General features: G+C 43.4%; 1 protein-coding gene across 1 annotated transcript in view; it reads left to right on the top strand.

Annotated features, from left to right (window-relative positions):
• Nucleotides 1–25213, top strand: part of LOC134863449 (C-myc promoter-binding protein-like) — a 60017-nt gene that overhangs the window by 31375 nt on the left and 3429 nt on the right. The window contains exons 13-32 of the mRNA XM_063881975.1: nt 599–744; nt 1024–1062; nt 5313–5446; nt 6504–6636; nt 7216–7422; nt 7544–7672; nt 9807–9948; nt 11327–11446; nt 12913–13023; nt 13283–13432; nt 16517–17700; nt 18441–18660; nt 19044–19147; nt 19344–19519; nt 19941–20108; nt 20343–20523; nt 20616–20870; nt 21753–21870; nt 24268–24430; nt 24913–24977. Of these exons, the coding sequence (XP_063738045.1) occupies nt 599–744; nt 1024–1062; nt 5313–5446; nt 6504–6636; nt 7216–7422; nt 7544–7672; nt 9807–9948; nt 11327–11446; nt 12913–13023; nt 13283–13432; nt 16517–17700; nt 18441–18660; nt 19044–19147; nt 19344–19519; nt 19941–20108; nt 20343–20523; nt 20616–20870; nt 21753–21870; nt 24268–24430; nt 24913–24977 (3945 nt within the window). The remainder of the gene's footprint in view (nt 1–598; nt 745–1023; nt 1063–5312; nt 5447–6503; nt 6637–7215; nt 7423–7543; nt 7673–9806; nt 9949–11326; nt 11447–12912; nt 13024–13282; nt 13433–16516; nt 17701–18440; nt 18661–19043; nt 19148–19343; nt 19520–19940; nt 20109–20342; nt 20524–20615; nt 20871–21752; nt 21871–24267; nt 24431–24912; nt 24978–25213) is intronic.

Below are 25213 nucleotides of genomic sequence, written 5' to 3'. Positions count from 1 at the left end.
TTAAGCACTAAACAGGCCATTAAAAGGGATCGCGAGAGTGTTTTCAGATGCGACTGGAAGTAGGAAGTCGGATCAGTTGATGGTCCAGGTTGGGAGCTGCCAGTGTCAGGAGTAAAATATTTATCAGCTTCAGGAAGTGTTTCTGTGCAGCGTTGGCCGTCAGGGTTTGGCTTCCTCCTCGCTGCTGTCGGCCAGTGGTCATCCATCCTGCTCTCAGTCTAACTTCTATTAGTCTGTTCAGCTGCTTTCAGGATCTATTACGGAAGCCATTCACCATGATGTTGTACATCACAAATCAGTCCATAAGATTGATAAAAAAGTGTTGGCTTGCCTGAGCAAACAAAGACGAATGGAGGTTATATACACTAATGCATATATAAAGACCCGTCTATAAGATGAAGGATTTTTTTAACCACAAAATCATACACATCTAAACCTTTTTTCAGTAGACTAAAGTTGAACTTTGTAAAAAAAAAAACGTGCTACTACATTATAAATGATCTTCCAACCTGTCTTCACGTTAGAAAAGCAAATAAGTCTCAGCTATGAAACATAACTTGTATTTGTGAAAAGCTAACCTAGACCTTTTTGTCCCCAGGGTTCTTAAAGAGCCGGGACCGCTCCCACCAGAAGTTCTACTCGCTGATGACCAAAACGCAGATGTTCATCCGCTTTATTGAGGAATGCTCCTTCGTCAGCGACAAAGACGCCAGTCTGGCCTTCTTCGACGACTGTGTGGACAAAGTACGTGTGTTGTTAACCACATAACAAATACTGCGTTTCTCTGTTCATTTGGATGCAGTCACATTAAGCCTCTCACAAAAACCTTCAAATCATGTATGGCGGTTTGACACATTTTAAAGTGGTTGTACTTTTCTCACCAGCCCTTTAAGCTCCACTTATCTTAGTATTAGAACGTTCCACTCTTCTGTGTAACTTCAGCTGTGATAAGCCAACCCTTTCCTTTCTTTAATTTCTTGAACTTTTCTTTCTCTTTCCCTCTCTGCCTCTGTTTGCGAGCAGCTCTACAATTCAGAGCGGAGTGCTGACAAAGCAGGCAAGGTAAGTGTATTGCTTTTTTTGTATTCAATTCTCACCTATTATGGGTACATTTTGTCCTCAGATGGGGGATTTGTGCATGGTGCATGGTCCAAAAAAAACTCAATATTAAAACAGTTTGAACAGGAAACACTATTTCTCTTTCTCTCAGTGCTAGAAGAAAGTAGCATGCTTTTAGACAACCCGCTAGAGCTTTATTTTAAATTCATGGTGTTATTCTTTATGAATGTTTTAATTTAAATGAGTTCCTTGTGATCCAAGCTGTCATCTTCCTAGATCTTTCCATCTTTAATGAAATTCTGAATATTCAACATATATATCAAATTTGCTGAGGCAGCCGTTTGTCTGTAGCTCCATAGAAAATCCTTGTGCAGTTTTCTGCAGAGATTTCCAACCTAAATGTTTCACGACTGGCCAGAGTAAGGGCTTTTAATGCTTCAGTGATTTGTGCAGAGCTAATGGCGCTTGAAAGTAGTTTCTTTTTACATTCCCTGGGCTCATATCCTTCAGAGTGACAGTATGAAAAGCCTCAATGTATCCTCTTTGGGAGCATTTGCGTAGTGTGACCTCATGCTCCACATAGAAGGGTTTCTCTATCAGACTGTGTGTGTGCTGCACGGTTACATTTTGTGTGTTTGCAGTCTGAAAGTCCACCCAGTCACTCGGTTCCCCGGGCACATCTGTGGGTCACCGGTTCTGCAGGTGACATTTGTAACAGACTCTGAAATAGACTCGACTGTCCTTGGGTTACGTGTGTGCGCATGTGTGTGTGTGTGAGTGTGTGTGTGTTAGTCTGTGTTTGTTCGGGCTGTAATTGAGACATAACGGAAGTGAACACAGAGGACAGCCTCCCCTGCCTGTGTGTCAGCTCCACGGGCCATTACATTCTCCGACTGTCTTACTGCACTGTGCCTGGGTTACATTATCTACACTCACACACACACACCACACACACACACACACACACACACACACACACACACACACACACACACACACACACACACACACACACACACACACACACACACACACACACACACACACACAGTAATCACAGAAATCAAAGGTTAAATTGTATTGATCCCTGAAAACAGTAGCTCATTGCAGGAACGAAAACAGTTGACCAGGGCCATACCAGCAGGGGAATATCAGACTTATCCTATAAATACAGTTTTCTAAACAAAGTATGGAATACATCAAATGAAATAACTTAAAAATGTACTGAAGTAAGGCTTATAATCAGAAAAAAAAAAAAGTTTCTGTATTGCTTCAAAGTTGTTAAGCAGACACTGTTTATGTCAGCATCCCGCAGAGCTCCCTGTTATATCCTGATGAACTGAATGTTGATGTTGTTCAGACACACAAACAAGGTGATCCCGTCCAACCTGTCTGTGTTTTTTCTTTTCTCCTGGTGTTTGAACCGCCAGCGGAGACAGATTGCTGCTGTTATCTTCACGGGTGTCTCCCGTCTCTGTGCAGCAGTGTAGGTTGTCTGACATTACAAAACAATAAGCGCTCCTGCTAATACACAGGTAGAAATGACATCATTTTTGCTATGTGTGGGTGAGTGCAGAATTCTGGCGTATCATGCCTGAATCATAATTAGATAATCTGTTTTACCTCCTTCCAGAACATCACCATGATGAGGCATCCCTTAGGCCTTAATGTTTTCTAAAAGACAGACGCTTATATGGCTCCTTCACTCAGACTGAGGTTATTATCAAACTTTTTATCAGACTGAATTATAGACTTTCAGCAAATGCTTTCCTTCACTTCCTTCCGCACAAATAAAAGCAGCGCTTGTAGCTCTAAAGCACTTCTCAATTTACGATGCTTCCCTGCACGACCCCTCATATTTTATACCCACCATAAAGTTGATCTTCCTGCTTTAAGATTCACTCGGTGTACAAGACGTCTGATCTTTCAGCCAACTGCAGTAAAACGTGTGCAGTAGCTCCAAATGTCAGTGATGATGTATGAGGTCCATTCTGCTCTCTGTCTTTCATTTTGCCACCTTGAGGTTTTTTTTCTGGCACCATTTCATAAAATCTTAGCACTTTTCAGACCATTAGGCAGCAATAACGTGTTGTCCTCTGGATGACGAGCTGCGGCTGGAGACGTTCTTCGCTTTTCATAAATGTAATACTCTCTAACCGTTTGCCCTTCAAAGGACTCCATACTACTCTAGAATGTCCGTATAGGTATATTGACAATGGTGGAAGAAAAAAACGTAAACATGTACTTAAGTAAGAGTTATAATACCTTAGTAAAAGCCATGCCGTTGACTTACTGTAAGTATAGTAATCCTTATGCAGAATGGGCCATTTTGATTTATTACACATTATTTAATTATAGTTCTCGATCCATTATCAACCATTTTTACTTTCTAATTGATTTCATCAATTAGTTATCAATAGTAATGCATCAGAATTTACTTGTTGATTTTGTTTTGTATTATTAATATAAATCTGCAAAGTAACTAAATGTAATAAAGGTACTAAAAACGTATATAAATAAAATATATTTGCCACTGTATCGCAGCGACAATAAAGATATAAATAATCAGAAGAGGGAAATACTTCATTAAAGTACCTCACGATTGTACAATATTTGATTAAATCACTGAGTCACTCTCCACTTCTGTATATTGAATAATTAGTTTGTAATTCAGAGCTGGATAAAAGTTACTGAACCGCTAAAAAAATGTAGTTGATGTATAAAAATAATAATAAAATATGAAATCCACAAGACATATTCCTGCCATGATTACTAAAATAATCACATCTTTTTTTTCCTTGTCTGGACAAAAGCAGATATCAGCAGCAGAACAAACGTGCTGCTCACACACTGGCACAGCTCCCTCGAGGTGCAGATTTAAATTTATGGATTCGACGCACACTGACTGGACAAGTGACCTATTGATCCGTCCGTATAAATCCTCCCTGCAATGTTTGGATTCTCACAGCTTCTGCCATGTCTGCTCTCCCTTTGCTTTAAATCAATCTAAGCCTGTTATTCTCTCACACAGAAAACCCACACAAAGATCTATTAATAATGGCTTATTTAAATATATAGTTTGGCTCCCCATGAGCCTTAAAATTACTTATACCTGTATGTCTGATGTTCTACTGATACCGTGGCCAAAGAGACGGGACTTTCAATGTAACTAATTGCTTTAGTATTGTGTGTTATATTAAGGGGCCCTGTTCAGTCTTTGGGGTTTTCCTTTTCCTGTAGTGTTAATGGTCTGACACAGCAAAACTCTTAAATTACTCACCCCAGACGAAGTTTCTCTCCCACACACTCCACTCCCCCCTTGAAATGCCTCCATTGGAGTCCTTTGTTTCCTTCCTCAATATAGTGACATCACTATGTAACACTCATACTTCTATTGGCTATTGCTCACACACATTGTAGAGTAGGCTCAGGAGCGAGAAATATCTAAGTGGTTGACTAATCACAACAGAGCCGGACAGCTAGCCAATCAGAGTACACTGGGCTCTGGTTTCAGACAGAGGATGAAAAGAGGTGCTTCAGCACAGGCAGTATGAGAAAAATAAAGTGCTTTTTGAACATTAGAGCATGGAGACATGACACAGTAGAGGCTCAAAATACAAAAATGAACATGAGAATGAGCAAACAGGCCTCTTTATGGTATTCTCTACTATACTTGAAAGTGAATACTACTTACTGTAAGAGTAAACCTGTACAATCCAGAAGTACATGAGAACTTTTGAGGGGTTTTCATTTACAACCAGTGACATTTTCTCAAACAAGGGGTAGACATTTCTGCTGCAATAAACATTGGTAGTGTTGCTTTAAATACCTACAGTGCAGTATGTGTTTTATGGAAATCTGTTAATGTGTGTGTGGGCTGCAAAGAGGAACAGTGAGTATATAAACTAGAGTAAAGAAAGAAAAAGGGATGCCTGCTCACTCTGGGAAAACTAGGTCACCTGCTGTCATGCTCCCTCAGCTCTCCCAGACACTCAGTCTGTAGACTGAATGTGTGCATGGTGACAGATACAAAGCTGTTTCAAAATGATGAACCAGTGAAAAATGCAGTTTCAGAAAGGTGAATCAGTCTGTGTTAGGCCAAATCCCCTCCATGCAAACACTGACATTTTTATTACAGGGCATAGTGTTAAGCTCTGTGTTGTACTCCCTTTTTTCCTCGGCTCTGTTAGATTTAGGGTCCCGGTGCCAGCACCCAGACATCTCTGTTCATGTGTTTGCGCTGTGTTCTGCAGGTGGACGCTGACAGACCGGAGGAGAGCCGGCTGATAGAGATTGATGAGTCTCAGCGCAGCGAGCATACAGTCTTCATCACGCCTCCAGAGCTGCCTCCTCTGCCTGAGGGGGAGGAACATCCACTCTGCTACAGGTGATAACTCTACCATTAGGACACACTTTTTCACTCGAACGGGGGAATAAATACAACATTACTCATTGGTGTAGTACATTTACTCAACTACTATCCTTAAGTATGATGGTTGAGATTCTGTCCTTGAGTATTCCTCATGTTATGCTTCATTTTTTGATAATGCATCACTTATAATAAACACGTACAATGATATATTCAACTACTTTTTCTTAAGTCAAATTCAGTGATTATTTCTAAACTGTAATATTGCTATTTTTATTTATGTAAAATGTTTTATATTATTGTTATTTTTTTAGTTTTATGGTTTTCTTTAGTTTTTTTTATATTTAGGATTTTTTTCTTTGTTGTACTTAGTTACATTTTGGCAGTAGGTCATTGTAACTAAGCTTTAACACATGAACAACTCCAAATGATTATTGTTATTATTATTATTTGTATTATTATTATTAGATCGACTTGTCACATGGATGATGTGCTAAGCCTGTACTTTAATTATTCAACAGGCTCCTGCTTCAGGCTTTTTAACCTTATTTCTATTTGAAAAATTAAAACCGTGCTGATTAAGTTTCAATCAGACATTCAAAGTGTATTCACAGTATATAGCCAAATATCACACATTTTACATTTGTCTCAGTGGACTCAGTTTGTACAGAATGTGAACACAACCCCCAAGTATCATCTCTCTGCTTCACATCTCCCATGAGACCACCTGAAAACAGCAGGAGAAAAACTGGACAAATACAATAATACTTTGCTTTGATGGTCTCCGATTAAATACCAGCAGGAGTCCGGCTCCCTCTCTGCGAACAATAACTGATCGGTCTGAATATGTGCGATTTGTATTCTGTAGTCATTTCACTAAATAATTTATTCCAAAGAGTTTTCAGAACCACTTAAGTTAAGCTCCCTTAATAATGACTAACAGCTTTCCAGAATATATAATCAGATCTCTTTGTAGATAATTACCAGCAAACTAGAGGAACCTTTTATTGTTAGATAAGTTAGAAATAAAACCGTGCCTGCTGTCAGTAACGTGTGTATGTGTGCTCTTCATCAGGTACGATGGTTTCCCAGTGTTAACTCTTGACCTGTTTGACCCTGTGGAGGGCCTGCGGACCCCCTCCTCTCGCCTCACTGCCAGGCACAGCTGTCCCACCAGCCCTGCCCCCATGTTCAGACGCACCAAGCAGGTCAGCTCAGCAGTAACTCACTCTTGTCACACTATGATTTATTGATTTAGGTTCTGAGCGCATGATCTTCTGCAGGGGTACCTGACATTTGAGAATTCCACATAAATAAACAAGTACCTCGATCAGAGTCAGAAATCTTCATTCATCATGGGGAAAGATAGGTTTCAGGACGGATACTCCATTTTAGATGAAACACATTAAAGATATTTAATAAACATAAGAAGTTAAAGTCAAATGTCCAATAACACATATATAAAATTAGATGATATTATAAGAAGTTACATAAAAATGTGAACAATGTACGGAAATATATAAAAGCACAGATATTAGAATACATACAGTGACGTTTTAGTATTAATAAGATATATATGCTAAATTGTACAGCTTAAAAGTTTAGTCAGTCTACACTAGAAAATAAAAACAACAAGCTTAGGAAATAGTGGTAAGAAAAACGATATTATTCCCTTGGTCCATGTGGAAGATTTAGAAGAACATTACACATTGTCTCTAACACATATCCATGATCCAGATTTTTGCAATACATCAATTACTTTCCTCAAAGCTCCTCTTCATCCACAGGAGATCAAAACAGCCCAGAAGATAGCCAAGAAGTACTCGTCCATCCCTCAGCTGTGGTCCAAGTGCCTGCTCCGTCACTGCTACGGCCTGTGGTTCATCTGCCTGCCAGCGTATGTGAAGGTGTGCCACTCCAAGGTGCGGGCGTTGCGCACGGCCTACGACGTCCTCAGGAAGATGCAGGCAAAGAAATTGCAGCCACCTGATGAGGTGATACCCGATTTGTACTATTTTTGACAATTATAAGGATCGTTGCAATCATCTTAAATCAGGGTAATGTCTAGGGTTTAGTTGTTGAAGTGTATTTCTTCCTGTCCAAACAATCTTTCAGGTCTGTTATCGGGTACTGATGCAGCTGTGTGGACAGTATGGCCAACCCGTCCTGGCAGTCAGGGTTCTCTTCGAGATGAAGAAGGCCGGAGTCCACCCCAATGCCATCACCTACGGCTACTACAACAAGGTACAGAATATGCTTGTAATCATTATAAAGCCTAAATAAAACGTGGGTGTTATGTTAAATGGGCCCTTTAATGCTTTTGGGGGTTTTACCTTTCCTGACCAATCAGAGCAGACTCTGGTTTCAGACAGAGGGTGAAAAGGGGTGCCGCAGCACAGGCATTATGAGAAAAATGAAGACCTTTTTGAACATTAAAGCATGTAAACATGTCACAATACAGCCACAAAATACAATTATGAGCCTGAAATGTAGCTTAATATGGCAGTTAAGTTCAATAAGGCATTTTTACAAAACAAGTGGCCTTGGATATAAAGTTGGACATAGAGAGCACATGACTCATACCTACCCAGTGCAGGGTCTCACAGGCGCTGATATAAACATATTAGCACTGGGAGTCCCACATGCTATTCTGCTGCCCTGGGTGTGGTGTTCCTGATGTGGGTGTGTGTTCTTCTGCTGATTCTGCTGCAAGTTTGACAAATGTGTGAACACACCCATGACCGCCAAATCCCTAGGAAGACTGTTTAGGTGGCTACAACCTTCACCATCCGCTGTGATGGATGAATATACAGACATGGTAAGAGCAATACAGTTGGGATGTCAGGAGAGCTTCTGTTAAATCGTATTATAGTGACAGTATGCCACATCAGAAAAAAGCTCGACGTAGGCATTGTATTACTGAGATTCAGAAAGAAATATCAAAATTGTATAAAGTCGACAATAAAATGCAGATATTCTTCATCATACGTCTATGCAGACTTTCAGCTTGCAGATTTAGAAATAAAAACATGGGGACATCTGCAGTCCCCCCTCAAGGTTGTACCCATCTGTGTGCGATCACAGGTGTCTGGATGAATTGTGACTCTATTATCATCCCACCCTGAACAGACCGACTCACAGATTACAAAAGTAAATGGTCTGATGTGGAAGCAGAGGGTCTAACTTTGTCTTAGATACAGAAAGATGGAAGCATATATGTCTCAAAGTCCTCTACTGACACAAACCGTTTCCACTGCAGCTGCATCACTGTATTACTTCTTTTTTATGTATTATATATTTAAAGACTAAGATGCAAAGTGCAAGGGAACATCTTTTCTGAGTGTGCATGTTCACTTATAAATCCAGATTTTAAAAAATGGGACTTTATAAAGTAAAACTGACAGGGGGAGAGAAAATGTTTTAAAAGAAATCATCAGAAGCTTCAGAAAATGAAATCTCACCTGAAATTGTTCAGAATTAAACGAAGTAGAGCTTATCACCTTCATGGCCACATATTCTTATTCACAATCACAGAAAAACCTTCATTTAGTCTCACAAGACTGGTATCCATCCCAAATTCTTGCTCAACCAATATGCTGATCTCTTAACTGTTCAGATAAACCAAAAGAGATTTTGTTAGTTTTACACAATGCAGCGGCTTTCATGCTAAGCTAACTACCTCCTGGCTTTAGCTTCATTTGTCATAGTACCAGTGGTATCAACCTTTCTATTTGATCCCAGCAAGAAATTGAATCAGTGCATTTTCCATTGACATATAAAGAGAATAAGAAAATACAATACAGTCTTCTAGTGTGGCTTTGAGGTAACATCTGCAGGGGTACTGCCACTTTTATTTGGCCCAAATCCTGAGAGGCTTCACAAAGGAGCAGCCAGCGTAGTAATAGCATTTCTGCTCGGTGGCATACCAATGGTATTTTATCTCGGGGCTTTTGAAGTGTATTTTAGGAGCAAACAGAGACTGTCGAACGTGACTTGGCCACCAACAGCTGCAGCCCTTTCCTTTTTCGAAGTTGAGAGAGTGTTTTGCAGTTCAGACCTTTGATGTAGAAATGATTTCAGATGATTTTTATATGAAACAGTAATAAGTTAGGTTTTAGTATACTCACTGTGACATGTTGGGTTTAAATTGAAAAATAATTTATTGTTTTATTGAAAATTTAACAACATTTCATGGTGGAAGGTATTGAAAAAAAACAAACATCCATAAATGTATTATTTACATTAAAAATGATTTGATTCCATTGATGCTACAAGAAAAGGCAATCAGAGACATTGTTTTAAACTCGATCTCTTCCCCACTTCTAATGTTCTCCCTGCTCTTTCTCCCCCACCTCTGCTGTCTCTGTTCTCTGTCCAGGCGGTGTTGGAGAGCACGTGGCCCTCCAGCACCAGAGGAGGATACTTCCTGTGGATGAAGCTGAGAAATGTAGTTCTGGGAGTGGCCCAGTTCAAACAGGCCCTACGACGACATGCTACCCACACTCAGAGTCCTCTGTCAGGTACAGAAACAGATATCCATGACACTCGCACATCACCATGTGTCTCACTAAAGCGTTTTTGCACAGACCTGCAGGGATCCTGCAAACTTGACACATTTTGGAACGATTTTACATTTGTGTTATTTAATGCTCACAGCTTATGTTATTCCGGTACAAACAGATTCAAAGAGTCTTAATACTCAAACAATAAAAACAGTATTATTTACACTTTTGTTTTTAACTTCAGACGGCTATTAACATGTTAACAACATTAATTACATATCTTGTTATTAACAGAAATTACTAATTCAGTATAAACTAAATAGATTATTACCAAATAATGACAGAACCATTTGAATAATAACATAATAAACAACCCAAAGTCTTTCTACAAATGCAATCTCAAATACATCTCCAACAAACTATCATTACTAAGAAATTAATACCTGACCGGCAGCGTTGTACAGATACAACCGTTGAACACAACTAGCCCAACTTGTGTGATCTACCTCCCTTCTTGTCAGTGAACACCTGCACAGCCAGTGCATGCTAGTCCCCGACCCCGCTAATCCCTGCTTTTTAAAGATACTCCCTGTTACCACGCGTAAGCATTGTTCTCCTCGGATTAGTTCAGTGCTGATTCAAAGAGACAAATTCTCCTGGGTAACACACACACACACACATCTATACACACACACAACCAGGAGACACAAGCCAGCGTATCACTCCACTCTTGCCTACCTCACAGAGTCTGTTGTCCACACATCATACATTAAAGTCTCCTTTAGTTACAGCAAAGGTCAGAACAACGTTTCCATTAATCTCCCGGGAAATATCCTGGATATAATAATGTGATTTGCTATTTATTATAGAGAAGAGATCTCCTTTAAAAGACTGCTATCACCTGGACCTAAAAAGCCTTGTTATATTTTTATCCAGTAAATATCCATGTATTACTTGAACATTTATTTTCTGTATCTTCAAAAGTTTTACAGTACATGTTTATCTCATCCGGTGTGCAGAGAATTAAATACTCTTTACTTTGTAGTCTGAGTTAATTGGAATTGCGGTGTAACTATTAAGTCAGCTTTCGGTTTCCCTATAATTAGAACCAATTAAAATTATATGATCCAACTTATTTACAGTTGCAAAGTAGTTCCTGTCCAGAAAATCTTAAGAAAACCTTTGGACCTGAAATTAAAGACAGAACTAAAGAGTTTTGTCACATTTCAAGAACCCCCCAAAATACTGTTTCTTCATGACATAAACAAACACTTGAAGACAAAGACTAATCTGTTGTCCGAGTCTCCGTCTGACAAACATTTAACATTAAAAAGAATTAGAGTTGTGGAACAGTAATGGCGTCCGGTTCCTTTAACGCCTTGTTGTCTTTGGGCAGATGGCAGCGACCTGGACGCTGTGAGTCACGGCAGCCTGGATAGCTCTGCCGACACTAACCTGGGCCCCTTCGCCACTGACTCGGCCAAAGTAGACCCCACTGATGATAAATCTAGCACAGGTACACTCAACACGGCGGCTGCTCCACTCAATCTCAGGCAGCCATCTTGTTCTACATCTTGTTCTACATCTTGTTCTTCTCACTCAATGACATTTTTTTTTTTTATCCTCCATTTGTCCCACTCACCGACCGGCCTCTTCCTCATTTTCCCTCTTCCTCTAAATTCTCCTTCCCCTCTGCTGCCTGTTTTTCTTCCACTTTCTTTTCATCCATGTTCCTCCCCGGCTGTTGCTCTGTACCCTAAACCCGCCCTTCACTCTGGCCCTGCCTGTGTTGCCCTTGCATGCAGCCGGCCGTGGGGGCGGCAGCGTGGGCGCCAGGGCCCCGGTGGCGCACACACACTGGGGGGGCTCTGAGCTCAGAGAAGCCACCCACCAGCCAGGTAATCTGCTCTGTCAGTCTGCATGTCTCTCTCTCTCTGGTTTCTCTGCCTCATCTCACCTGATCTGCAAAGTTTTATTTCTCATTGTCACTTTTCTCTGCCGTCTGTGCGACCTGGCCTCTTCTCCCAGTCCTCTCTCTCCGGCACACTCTGCTGCTCATCTCTCTTTTTCTCTCACTCCTCCTTTCACCATAGAGTGATGTGTCATTGCCAATTATGGCGAGTAATTACCCAGAGGCACATTCCTTTTGATTACAGTAATAGTTTTAATAATGGAGCTGGCACCTCAGCGGGACACTTCTCCTCGTGTGCAGAGAGACTGAACTGCAGCTCACAGCACAGCAGGAGAGAGCACTGTGATCATGGTTATTTCTTGTCTCTCGCCATCAGTCGATCAACACCGCCGAGCTGTGCAGCCTCATGCTTTGTTTAGAGTTGAAGGTTCATGGAAAAGATGAAAGAGGAGAACAAATCATCCGACAGCTGGTTGCCTGGAGACCCCGGATTTTAGAGACAGATGGGAGAGTCAGCCTGGAGAGCGTCACGGTTTTTCTCCTCCTCCCTCACTAACGTCAAGTCTTAACAGTTAAATTCATTAGCAGCTGTGAGACTGTCCTCACTTTCCTGACAGTAACTGTAGCTCTCTGCTTGCCCGGAGGAGGATTATCTTTATTCAGCACAGCTTAGCTGCTTTTCTCCTCTCCTCTCACCTCCAACATTGATGAGCCTCCCAGAAATGAAGAGATGAAAGGGAAGACATGCCTCTCTATGTTTCCCTCTTATGTATGATTCATATATTTCTCGATCAAACACTGTAAAGCCTCATTAACTTCACATTTTGACACCAAAAAGCAGTTGTTTTCAGTAAGTACTGTGAAATAAAAGACCCTCAAATCAATAATAAGACTGGTTTCATGTACAGTGTGGTTAAAGTGCCATTATTTCAATAGAGTAACTTTTTCCTCTGCTTAGATTTTCCATGAGTTCTTTTGCTTATTTCTGTGATCTTGTGGGTTAATGTCACAGACTTTAGTCTAATTTAGATCCCTCTCATCTGATTTCATACATGTCTTTCTCTCTGTAGGAGATCAATCAGACCTGGGTTATAACTCGCTGTCCAAGGAGGAGGTCCGGAGAGGAGACCCCGGCACTCAGGACTCCAAAGATGACAAGAAGGAGAGCGACTGCAGCTCCTGTCAGTAGTCCGGCTGATCTGATACCACCTGATATTTCTGTCTACTGTACCTTCTAAAAAAAATGATCTCACACAAGAGATTCCCCCTCCCTCTGCCTTGATATTCCTCCCTCAGAGATGATTATTTTTCTCAACATCAAAGCCTTTCGTCGTGTGTTTTTCCTCAATGGATTTCTTTCTTTTAAAGAAAAGTGCTGTAATTCAAGCTGTGCTTTACTGTGAAAAGGCTGACTGTAAATTGTCATTTCTGTGTTGGCAGTGTCAGAGACAGAGAGCGCCAAGGGGAGCAAAGACTGCCTCCCTCAGCTGGACATGGAGCTTCACTCGTCCTTCAAACCCCGCGGCATTGTGCGCAGCAGCTGTCCGTATGACGAATCCTCCTGTAAACCCAAGAGCTCCGTCAGCGCAGGTAAAAAAGGAAACTTTAAAAGATTAAGTGTTGGAAACTGAGTTTGTGTTCATACTGTAAGTCTTTTCAATAACTTAATATTACTGTAGGTCTCTGTTATTGCAATCTGCTAGATTAATTAAATACCCATAAGGCTCAGCTCATGTTGACAAAGCCACAGGAAAGAATCAGATCTTTAGTATCATAAGAACACTTTATGAAAGGTATATACCTTTGACAACTGAAAGATATATCATACCTTCACATTCTGCCTGTCGTTAGCAGCCCATGCTAACATCATTTGAGGTTTAGTAGTCATCCATCCATCCATCTTCTCCCGCTTTTCCGTCAGGGTCGCGGAGGTAATAGCTCCAGCAGAGAGCCCAAACTTTCCTTTCCCTGGCCACATCAACCAGCTCTGACTGGGGGATTCCAAGGCGCTCCCAGGCCAGCGTAGAGATATAATCCCTCCACCTGCTCCTAGGTCTACCCCTCGGTCTCTTCCCAGCTGGACATGCCTGGAACACCTCCCTAGGGAGGCGCCCAGGTGGCATCCTCACTAGGTGCCCGAACCACCTCAACTGGCTCCTTTCAACGCAAAGGAGCAGTGGTTCTACTCCGAGTCCCTCCCGGATGACTGAACTTCTCACCTTATCCCTAAGGGAGATGCCAGCCACCCTGCGGAGAAATCCCATTTCGGCCGGCTGTATCCGCGATCTCGTTCTTTCAGTAATGACCCATCCTTCATGACCATAGGTGAGGGTAGGAACGAAGATGGCCCGGTAGACAGAGAGCTTTGCCTTCTGGCTCAGCTCTCTTTTCGTCACAACGGTGCGGTAAAGCGACTGCAGTACCGCTCCCGCTGCTCAGATTCTCCGGCCCATCTCACGCTCCATTGTTCCCTCACTAGAGAACAAGACCCCGAGATACTTAAACTCCTTCACTTGGGGTAAGGCTTCATTCCCTACCTGGAATGGACAGTCCATCGGTTTCCTGCTGAGAACCATGGCCTCAGATTTGGAGGTGCTGATCCTCATCCCAGCCGCTTCACACTCGGCCGCGAACCGATCCAGTGAGTGCTGAAGGTCACAGACCGATGAAGCCATTAGGACCACATCATCTGCAAAAAGCAGAGGTGCAATCCTTAGCCCACCGAACTGCAGACCCCCTCCCCCACGACTACGCCTCGAAATCCTGTCCGTGAATATCACAAACAGGATCGGTGACAAAGCGCAGCCCTGGTGGAGGCCAACCGTCACCGGAAATCGGTCCAACGTGCTGCCAAGGACCCGGACACAGCTCTCGCTTTGAGAGTACAGAGATTGGATGGCCCTGAGTATAGACCCCCTCACCCCATACTCCCGCAGCACCTCCCACATTATCTCCCTGGGAACCCGGTCATACGCCTTCTCCAATCCGGACCCTCCTTTCCAGCACCTTAAGAGTAAACGTTCCCGGGGAGGCTGAGTAATGTGATGCCTCTGTAATTGGCACACACCCTCTGATCCCCAATTTTAAAAAGAGGAACTACAACCCCGATCTGCCACTCCTTCGGTACTGTTTCCGACTTCCGCGCAATGTTGATGAGACGTGTCAACCATGACAGTCCCTCAACACCCAGAGCCTTCAGCATTTCTGGGCGGATCTCATCCACCCCCGGGGCTTTGGCACTGTGGTGCTGTTTAACTACCTCAGTAACTTCCCCCCGTGAGATTGGAATTGATCCCCCTTCATAGAGTCAGATTCAGGAGTTCCTCAAAGTGTTCCTTCCACCGCCCTAACTCACTATCAGTTGAGGTCAACAGCGTCCCATCCTTACTGTACACAGCTTGGATGGCTCCCTGCTTCCCCCTCCTGAGGTGTCGGACGGTTTTCCAGAACAACTTTGGTGCCGATCGAAAGTCCTTCTCCATGGCTTCTCCGAACTTCTCCCTCACCCGCTGCTTTGCCTCGGCCACGGCACCTTGCAACTGCGTCAGGAGTACCCAGGGATAACATATCTCGGAAGGCCTTCTTCTTCAGTCGGACGGCTTCCCTGACCACCGGTGTCCACCAGGAGGTTCGAGGGTTACCGCCCCTTGAGGCACCTAAGACCTTGAGACCACAGCTCCCCGCCGCAGCTTCGGCTTTGAACACCGCCCACTCTGGTTCAATGTCCCCAGCCTACACAGGGATGCCTGAAAAGCTCCACCGGAGGTGTGAGTTGAAGGCCTCCTGGACTTGGGACTCCTCCAGACGTTCCCAGTTCACCCGCACTACACGTTTGGGCTTACCAGGTCTGTCCAGAGGCTTCCCCTGCCACTTGACCCGACTTACCACCAGATGGTGATCAGTTGACAACTCCGCCCCTCTCTTCACCCGAGTGTCCAAAACATGCGGCTTCAGGCCCGATAATATGATAACAAAATCGATCATGGACCGTCTGCCTAGGGTGCTCTGGTACCACGTACACTTATGAGCATCTTTATGTTCGAACATGGTGTTTGTTATGGCCAATCCATGACTAGCATAGAAGTCCAGTAACAAACCACCACTCCGGTTCAGCCCACGGGACGGGGAAGCGGAGGTGTTGCCCACAGAGCCCGGCCACCAGACGCTCGCTGACGAGTCCTCCTTCTGGGCCTGGCTCCAGAAGGGGACCCCGGGCTTCCTCCGGGCCGGGTATCCTCGCTTTCACGTGTGTTTTTCATGAGGTCTTTTGAACCAATCTTAGTCTGGCCCCTTACCTGAGATCAATTTGCCATGGGAGACCCTACCAGGAACACAAGGTTCCAGACAACACAGCCCTCAGGTTCATCGGGGCACACAAACCTCTCCACCACGATAAGGTGCTGGTTCTCGGAAAGTGTTTAGTAATTACTTTTTTATTAATAAAATGTTTCTTGACAGCAGTTAATGTACGTGCACACGCTTGTGTCCTTTTCACTCTAGTATAAAATAACCTGATATTGTCAATCAGGAGAGTCTAATGTCCATCTAAGCTTTGAAGTGCTCCAAAGGTCACCTAGCATCGTCTGGATGGAAATGCTCCATATGTTTACTTCATTTTCTCAGGTTTGTTTCTTATACTTGCTAACATCCCTTTTTCCCCTCCCTCTCTCTTAGGCCATGTTGCGGGTCTCCTCTTCTCCACATCCCTGGACGACATCGGGGAGGTCCACACCAACAGTCGGCTCAGGAAACACAGGAGTGCTCTGGAGGAGGTGGTGGGCAGTGCCGGCAGCGGCTCGGCTCTTGACTGGCAGGGCGTGAGAGGCCGCCAGCTGAGCGGAGACACGGCGGGCAGCAGCGGCAGTGGCACCACTGTCCTGGGCCTGGGTATGAGCCAGGGGGAAACAGACCCAGATAAGATCGCGGGACACATGGGGGCAGATGTCAAAATTCTCTCTGGTGCCAAATTCAATCAGAGTGTGAGACCTCGTTCCCTGGCTCTGGGCGGGATAGAGGGGGCGGCTGCTTCCAGAAACATTGATCACAGGGAGGAAGAGGCGGAGGGACAGGACTCCAGCGATGACGACAGAGGTAACCCTGAGGCCATTTTTGATTTGGAGGATCTGGATTTAGATAAGCCTGCCACAGGGGCTGGCATCAGCTCACACAGATCCCATAAGAAACCCGTCGGACGCAGCATCAGCTACGGTGGCGTGAGCTCCCTGGCGTCCAGAGGAACTGTGAAGCGCACAGACATACAGACGGGCTACGACCCTCTCTCCTTGCTGGCGGCAGAGACACAGTCCTTGGAGCAAAGTGAGGACCAGTATCCAGAGGGGGACGAGGACAGCACACCCAGTGCCCGAAGACACCTGGCCAGAGAGATCGAGCTCTACATGAACCACATGGGCAGCCCGCTGAGCAGCAGGACCCCCAGCCTGGATCTGCAGGACTCCGCCAGCCCCCTCCTCCTTCACCCCTCCTCCCTCTCTGCCCCCCGCAGAGCCAGCCTGCCCCATAGCTCCCCCCTCAAGGCTGCTGGATTGCCGCGCTCCCGCACCTTCCACCCGCCCTCGCCATCCCAGTCCGTCTCCCACCAGCGTCTGTTGTCTTCACCTTCCTGCCGCAGCTCCAGCACAACCCCCAGCGCCAGCCCTCGCCCCAGCCCCTACAGGGAGAGGACAGACAGGATGAGCCTGGCGTCGCCTTCGCCCTCCTCCTCCTCTTTCGCTCTGGACACTCTGCTCACTCCGACGCTCGATGTATTCAAGACCAGTATGTTCTCCGCTGGGAAGGGCGTGGCAGAAAAGGCGAGCCGCTGGTACTCCCGCCTCTCCACATACACAACACCTACCAAGGTACAGATGTGTGTTGGGAAAGTGAAATCTATCCAAAATATGGCTCCCTGAATCAAGAGAACTTCAGACTCATCTTTTCTTATTTTTATCTTCTGTTCTTAACAGCTACAAGGGGGTCCAATAGAAATAATGACCCAATTTAAAACCATTTCTGTATATTTTCATTAAAAAAAAGAACAAACTTATTGCTATCTATTAGTGTTTAGTGAAGGAAAATATAATTTGAAGTAACACCTGCATTAACCCTTCTGGAATCCATTTTTTAAATTCCATATGTTTCTGTGTCATCAGTGTTTCTGTAAGCTCTCTTATGTAAGTAAGATGAGCTCAGAGTTGGAACGTTGCTGCCATCTAGTGACAGTTGGACTGTCAGTGAAATAGTCTCTAGTATCGCTCTAATAAAAGTTTTAAAAGCCTTCATTGACCAAATAAATAAGTCAAAAGGGCCCTCTGGGTGTTCTTTTTCTAAAAAACCACAACAAAAAACACCTCTAATACTCGCTACTGCCACACAGACATTTCCCTGCCTCGTATATATATTTATATATTATACCTCAACCCCACTTCCAGGCTTGTTGTTCTATGCACAGTTCTGAAACGTTGCAACATGGCTGTGTGTGAACTCTTTGCTGTAGCTGCTGGTTAGCCTTGTTAGTCAGCGCTGCCCCTAGTGTTATAGTTTTAAGATCAGACCCCTGTGCGGTCCCTGAGACATTAACCCGCCTCCTCTGTTTATTCAGGATGGTCACAGTGATCGCCTGAGTGTTTCCTCGCTCGGTTTCGGAGATCCAGACTGCGCCTCGCTGCTGGATGACGAGGATTGTGATGGCTCCTTGATCTCTCCACAGAGGAACGGCCCCGCGGGGCCCCGCAGGAGCCCCAGACGCAGCCCCCTGCGCAGCAGACAGGACAGCCCCTCTGCAGGCCACAGCCTTGGCAGACCCACATCTCTGCTCCCTGGTGAGAGCAAATTCTTACCTTACTAATTAGAGCTGAAGGAGTATTATATTACTAACTGTTCTCCCTTGTTTGTATAACATATAATCCAATTTCAAAAAGAAGGTTTACAATCAAATTTTCTAATTATTTCATAGTGCTGGCCAGGTTTGCTTCATGCCTAATGCCAATCAATGAGACACCAAGACAGAAAATGTAAAGCAATCTTTAAAAACATTTATTATAAAGGCAAAAGGCATGAAACCCAAAGAGGCAGGATGAACCAATGCCGATCATGTTCTTAAAAATGCGTTTGTCTCAAAAATGTCTCAAGAAGTCTGTGCTTTTGGGGACATTTTCCCTCATTATGTCAGATATCCTGATCTCTCCCCACTCTCTCCATGCAGGATGTGTGCTCTCACCCCCCGGCTTCCCTCTGCCAGACAGGTCAGACCTCGGCTCTTCACGCTACACCAGCAGCACCAGCATCTTCAACAATTACGCCATGGAGGTAAGCAGATCACAAAAGTGAAGCACTGAATGCAAAGTCAGGAAAACATAAACAACTGTTTGATACTAAATGTTTTAATGTACATCTTATTTCTAATCAAATATCTTATAATTTATCACTGATCCTTTGGTTTCACGAGATTCAAAATCTTGATGACTTTTCGTCTGTAAGCTCACCTGCTGCTCTGTGTTTCCAGCTGCTGATCTCCAGCTGTTCCCGCTGTAAGACTTGCGACTGCCTCGTGTACGACGAGGAGATCATGGCTGGCTGGACGGCAGATGACTCCAACCTGAACACTACCTGCCCCTTCTGTGGAAACCCCTTCCTGCCCTTCCTCAACGTGGAGATCAGGGACATGCGAGGACCCGGCAGGTAGGCCATTAACTTCTGTGAAAATCTAGTTGTGGGACGGGGTGATCAATTACATTTTGAGAAAGATTAGGTAATTATGTTGTGTGTTTTTTACTGTATGTATTTATTGTCTCTTTTTCTGATTTAATTTTTGCTGGATGGAGAAATTCTCCACTTTTTGTTGAACGATATCATTTATCTCCCTATTTTTAGGTTCATACTGATATTGATTGATTAGGTTTTAGTTTTAAATATGCATAGATCTCCTGAAACCTGGTAATAAAAGGGAACACGCATGTATCATGACAAACTCACTTTTTCAGTGCTATCTGGGGTTCTAAATAAAACCATAACCTGTGAATTAAGTCAAAATGACTAACCCTGACTTTATTTCCTGGATGTAAATGTAATATCCCCCCTGTGTTTCCTCTCCCCTGCGCAGGCTTTTTCTGAAGGGCAGCCCATCGGTGGATGAGGAGATGACCTCGTCGTACTCCACATCCACGGGTTTGGACACTGGGACGTCCACCTTGTCCACCCCGTGTCCTAAAACAGCTGCCTTTCCTCCCTCCCCTGGGATTGCTGTCCAGGAGTGTGCAGAGAGTGGAAGGTACCCACCACAACTTTCATTGATTAGCATGCATATCCCTCATTATTCTTCTGTCTGTATTATTGCTGAACTTGTAGTCTTATCAGGTTTGATAGGAAGGTAGCCGGGAAGATTGAAAACACTAGCACAGAATTAACTCTGAATTTCAAAACACCGCTTTCTTAAAGACAAAGTAGCAGCTTTATGTGATAAGTTATTATTCAGACTGTGAGGTGTGTGTAACAAACTCCACAGGACTCGATCGACCAATGCTCAAGGTGTCAACATCCCGTCTGACCTGCGGCAGGAGGGACCGTCCCCCGGAGGGCACATTGCCCGCAGCGTCAGTGCCTTTGACCCCCTGGACGAAGCACCAAGGGTCAACCACCGTGTGCAGACGTCAGGCAGCCTGCCCAGCCGCCTGAATGAAGCCACAGTATGTCTCAACACCATACTACTTAAACTCCACAGTAGATATTTAACATGTGACAGTAAGAAGTCTCACCTCTCATTCTTGTCCCAACTCAGGACCCGCTCAATATGGAGTGGCGGCTCCACAACCCCGAGCCGGTGACGGTTCCCTACCTGAGCCCGCTGGTGCTGTGGAAGGAGCTGGAGAGTCTGCTGGAGAACGAGGGCGACTCTTCGATCACGGAGTCCGACATGGTGGACCACCATCCCATCATCTACTGGAACCTGGTGTGGTACTTCAGACGGCTAGACCTGCCCAGCAACCTGCCCGGCCTCATGCTCACCTCTGACCACTGCAACAGAGGCTCCCAGGTACACACACACACACACACACACACACACACACACACACACACACACACACACACACACAAACACACACACACACACACACACACACACACACTCACTCACTCACTCACTCACTCACTCACACACACATACACACACACACACACACACACACACACACACACACACACACACACACACACACACACACACACAGAACACAATACGTGATAAAGTTCTGTGTAATGAATAGCAGGTGGAAAGTTTGAAGTTTGTGCTCAACAATGACGTCATAGTGCACTTCCTACATCGTTCCACCTGAGGTCAGCAAAAACAACACTCTCAGTTGCTGTTTCTTTTTTCACTTTTAAATCCAGAATTCCAACTTCTTTGTTTATGAAAAGGCTAAATGTCACATTTAAAAATGAAAGACACATTTAGCTGTAGTGTATGCAGATGTAATATACCAGTGATTTGTAAAGGCTCAATGCCTTCTCTTTTCATTTTTCCATTAAAGAAATATGTTTTTGTAAAAGGTTGAATCAGTTTTTTGTTCCCATGTGGAGCCCAATCAAGCATATTAATAACCACAATTGACCGTACTAAAAAAAAAGGCTATTGAGCTAATGATAATTCAGCTACAGTCTGTTAGTGACGGTGTTTTGATCCTTGTTATTACCGGGATTGTTTTCATTCTAAATGATACATTTGGATTATTAAGTATTGGATAATTGTGTTTATTTATTTTCTGAGGATAAACAAAGAATAATTCATTTTAATTTGGATTCTCAGTGAGTTACATGGTGTAGCGGATGTTAAATTAAGTGAATCAGAAGAGTTTATAGGATATCTTGTCTGTTGATGACGGACTGTCAGAGTGCATCTGTCTCTGTCTCTCGTCAGGTCCCTCGTCACTGGATGTCGGAGGACAGTAAACACGTGTTGATCCAGATCCTGTGGGACAACCTCAAGCTGCACCAGGACTCCATCCAGCCTCTCTACATCCTCTGGAACACATTCAGTGAGTCACACTGTTCTACTCTCTGTGTGTCACATTCAGCAGTCAGATCATTTACTCTCAAGAGCACAGACTGCTGCTGGATAAGGTTTTGAAATCATTGCTTTATAAACAGTGTAAATAAAATGTAAAAAAGGGAGGAAATGTGTGTTAAAAAGCACAAGTGGACAGATAATAGGTAACGGTTCAACAGTGTACTGTGGTATTATTTTCCTTTCTGTTGAGGATCTCAGTCGGCTTGTGTTGCTACATTTTGTTTGTTTGTTGTAAATATGTGTAATCCACATTGCAATGTAATGCTACGTACCTTTTATTGATATTAACAATAGGGTTGTATTATATATAAATACTTCATTTGTCACATGTGTGTCTTCAACATTAGGATTTCAGTTAAAGCTGATTTAAATGCGTGTTGACATTTCCAATAATGCAATGCCGTGGTTTAACTGGGATGTATTAGTTGAGATCGCTAATCGGTATGTTTCCATCTGACTGTGTTTAAAACATGTTTTCAATTTAAACTAAAAAAAAGAAATAACTTAAAAATTAAATGAATTCCAAAGTCTAAACTGTGCAAAAAAAAGTTTCACACTTGAAAAGTTGGTATGTAGGAAATAAGGAAATGTGAAACAAGTAAAATGGAAATTATGGAAACTAAACGCATTTAAACATGGACGTCCAATGATTGGAATACAAACGGCGGCAGATGAAACCATCAGAACTGTGTGAACAATTACTCGACAGCCACAGACAATTTGTGTCAACAGCTGTTTATCGCATTATATATAATGTGCCCAACTCCATATTTATGCGTAGATACCCAGGTACAGTATATCCATGTAGTGGATGAACATTTGCATTATGAAGCATTTTCCTTTTACCATTTTTTAAAAAATGTTTTAACCAGCCACAACAGATATTTGAGGAAAGACTTGCCCCTAAATGTTTGCTCATAAGAGATTCTGTAATTAATCAACCAAGTTTAGGAAGGAACTAAAAGCATAATTACAAAAACTGATCCACAGGTTTTTATGTTGACTGCAAAATTGAGTCCAACCAGTAATAAGGCCTGGAGCTCTTCCTACGTATGTCATCTTGTTGTGAGGACACTCATGCGAACACGTCTGCACTGATTGATTATTTAATGGAGGAGGCGTGGAGGCAGCTAGCGCCTCCTGGGAGTGGGCTGATCCGTGTGCTAACAGGCTCTGTCTGCTCTCTGTCTTGCAGGGCTTAATTGTACTCTGTTGTTAGAGAGTGAGTTTTCATCTCTGCACACGAGTCCTGTTGTTTGTGTGCCATACTGTGTGAGGCCTGCTGCTGTGTCTCCCTCTGTGCTCTCTGCTTGATGCATCGCAGTGTCGTCTGTGGAAATCAGCCTCTAGCTTTCATGGTTTCACAGTGAAAGTCTCTGTGCCGTGTGAAGTGTTATTTTAGGGATTCTGCTTTGTTTTGTGAAACTCTGTTTGTCTCAAATACAGCCCTGCTCTGTATTTGAATGTAGGTTTGCATCTCTGGTGAATTTGTTTTCCCACTCCCTGACATCCAGTTGTTTTAATCAGCAACTCCTAAAGATGGACATGTTGTAGTACTTACAGGGCTGGGTACGGAGCCCTGACCTCATGGTGCTGGCTCTCCTGAGCACCTCCACTTTGTGATTTAGTGGTTTATCATCTTTCTGTCACCATGACTCTGTTGCCTAAACTCCATTTCCAAATTTCTGAGTAAACTTCTCTAACAGCGAGTATACTAATCAGGTTGAACCAATGAACCTCAGAAATGCTTTAGTTAAGAAAGACGTATGCAGTGCCTTGATGTGTTAGAAAATACTGCAGCACCAAAATAAATCTACTAATATATGTCAACAGGAAGTCGCTGTAGCATCACAAGCCTTTTAAGTTTCTTATATGGTTTGGTCCCCTAAATCTAGATGCATCATTATGCTTAAACAAACACATCATTTAGGAATTTAGTTTAATTGTTACATTTAGCAATTTTTATTTCTAGTAATTATTATTTTCACCATTTTGCCATTTAAAAAATAAAAAACTAACAGAAAGTTTTATTTTATTTGTATTATTTTCTTGCTTTTGCCAAAAAACAGTTATTAATATTAATATATACTCTTCTCCATACATGCCATGGTTTAATTTAATTCAACATACCTTGTACATCTATCTATTATAAGTTATTTTTTAACAGTAACAATATTGTTTTGAGAATATTGTTACCTTGAATGGATCGTACTCCTGCAGTATACGGCTACAGATACCCAGCCCAAAGTACTGAGTGAAACTGGAGGTTTATCTGACAAATCCATCTTCATTTTGCATTGCTGTTTCATGTCTTCATCACTAATATGACAAGTCAACGCTAAACTATGTGTGTGTGTTTTGGCAGATGTGGGTTACCCTCTGTCCCGGCCGGTCCCGGAGGAGGAGAAGCCGTTCAGCGAGGAGCTGCTGCAGAGCGTGGTGAAGAGCATCCAGAGGAATGACCTGAGCCGGCCCATGGCTCAGCTGCTGCAGCTGCTGGCGCACACACTCGGGGTCAAAAGGCAAAGGTCAGCTCGACATGTCACATGATGCCTATTTATTCATTTAACTTCAGAGCCACCAGCACCTCTTTAAAACACCTTTGCACCTGCAGTAACTTTAGGAGGAGTCGCTGAGAGGGGGAGATGTTGAACAAATCATGAAAACATGATCAGAGTAATCACAGCTATTTGCTACCAGCACAAATACAGCAGTCCTCTCTTCCCCACACCTCACACAGGTGGCTAAATATACTTTGAGTCCCGCCCATTTCCCTTTGACCTGCCTCAACCAACCCCAACCCACTAATAACTGATACTATTACAAACACGGACCAATACCAAGATATAAACCATTGTAAATCACATTACATTTACAGCGAAATTCAACCCTTTGTAAGTTGATTCAGGGCTCCTTCAGAACCTATTCAATACATCACGGGTGTGTCTGTTATTAATTAAACAAAGGTATTATTTCTTTATGTCCCTTAACCTTGACTTTTCGTCCTCAGGAGTTTGTACAGAGACATCCTCTTCCTCTCCCTGGTGGCTCTGGGAAAAGACAACATCGATATTGGTGAGTCATTGTTTTATATTGTAATCATTACACATGGCTCTTTTCTAAGGTTCAAAGACACCATACAAAGCAGATTTGACATCTGTGTCACTTATTTCATTTTACGTTCACTATATTTAAGTGTTCCAGGATATCTTCAATAAAAAAGCAATAATTAATATAAACCTGGATTAATAGCTGTTGGTTTTCGGCCAGTTTGGGACAGAATGAACCAGCAGTAAACACAACATCGACAT

This window comes from Eleginops maclovinus, chromosome 4 (genome assembly GCF_036324505.1).
Source record: "Eleginops maclovinus isolate JMC-PN-2008 ecotype Puerto Natales chromosome 4, JC_Emac_rtc_rv5, whole genome shotgun sequence".
Taxonomy (NCBI): domain Eukaryota; kingdom Metazoa; phylum Chordata; class Actinopteri; order Perciformes; family Eleginopidae; genus Eleginops; species Eleginops maclovinus.
The sequence above is the reverse complement of the archived record's forward strand: the minus strand, read 5'-3'. Positions and strand labels throughout refer to the sequence as shown.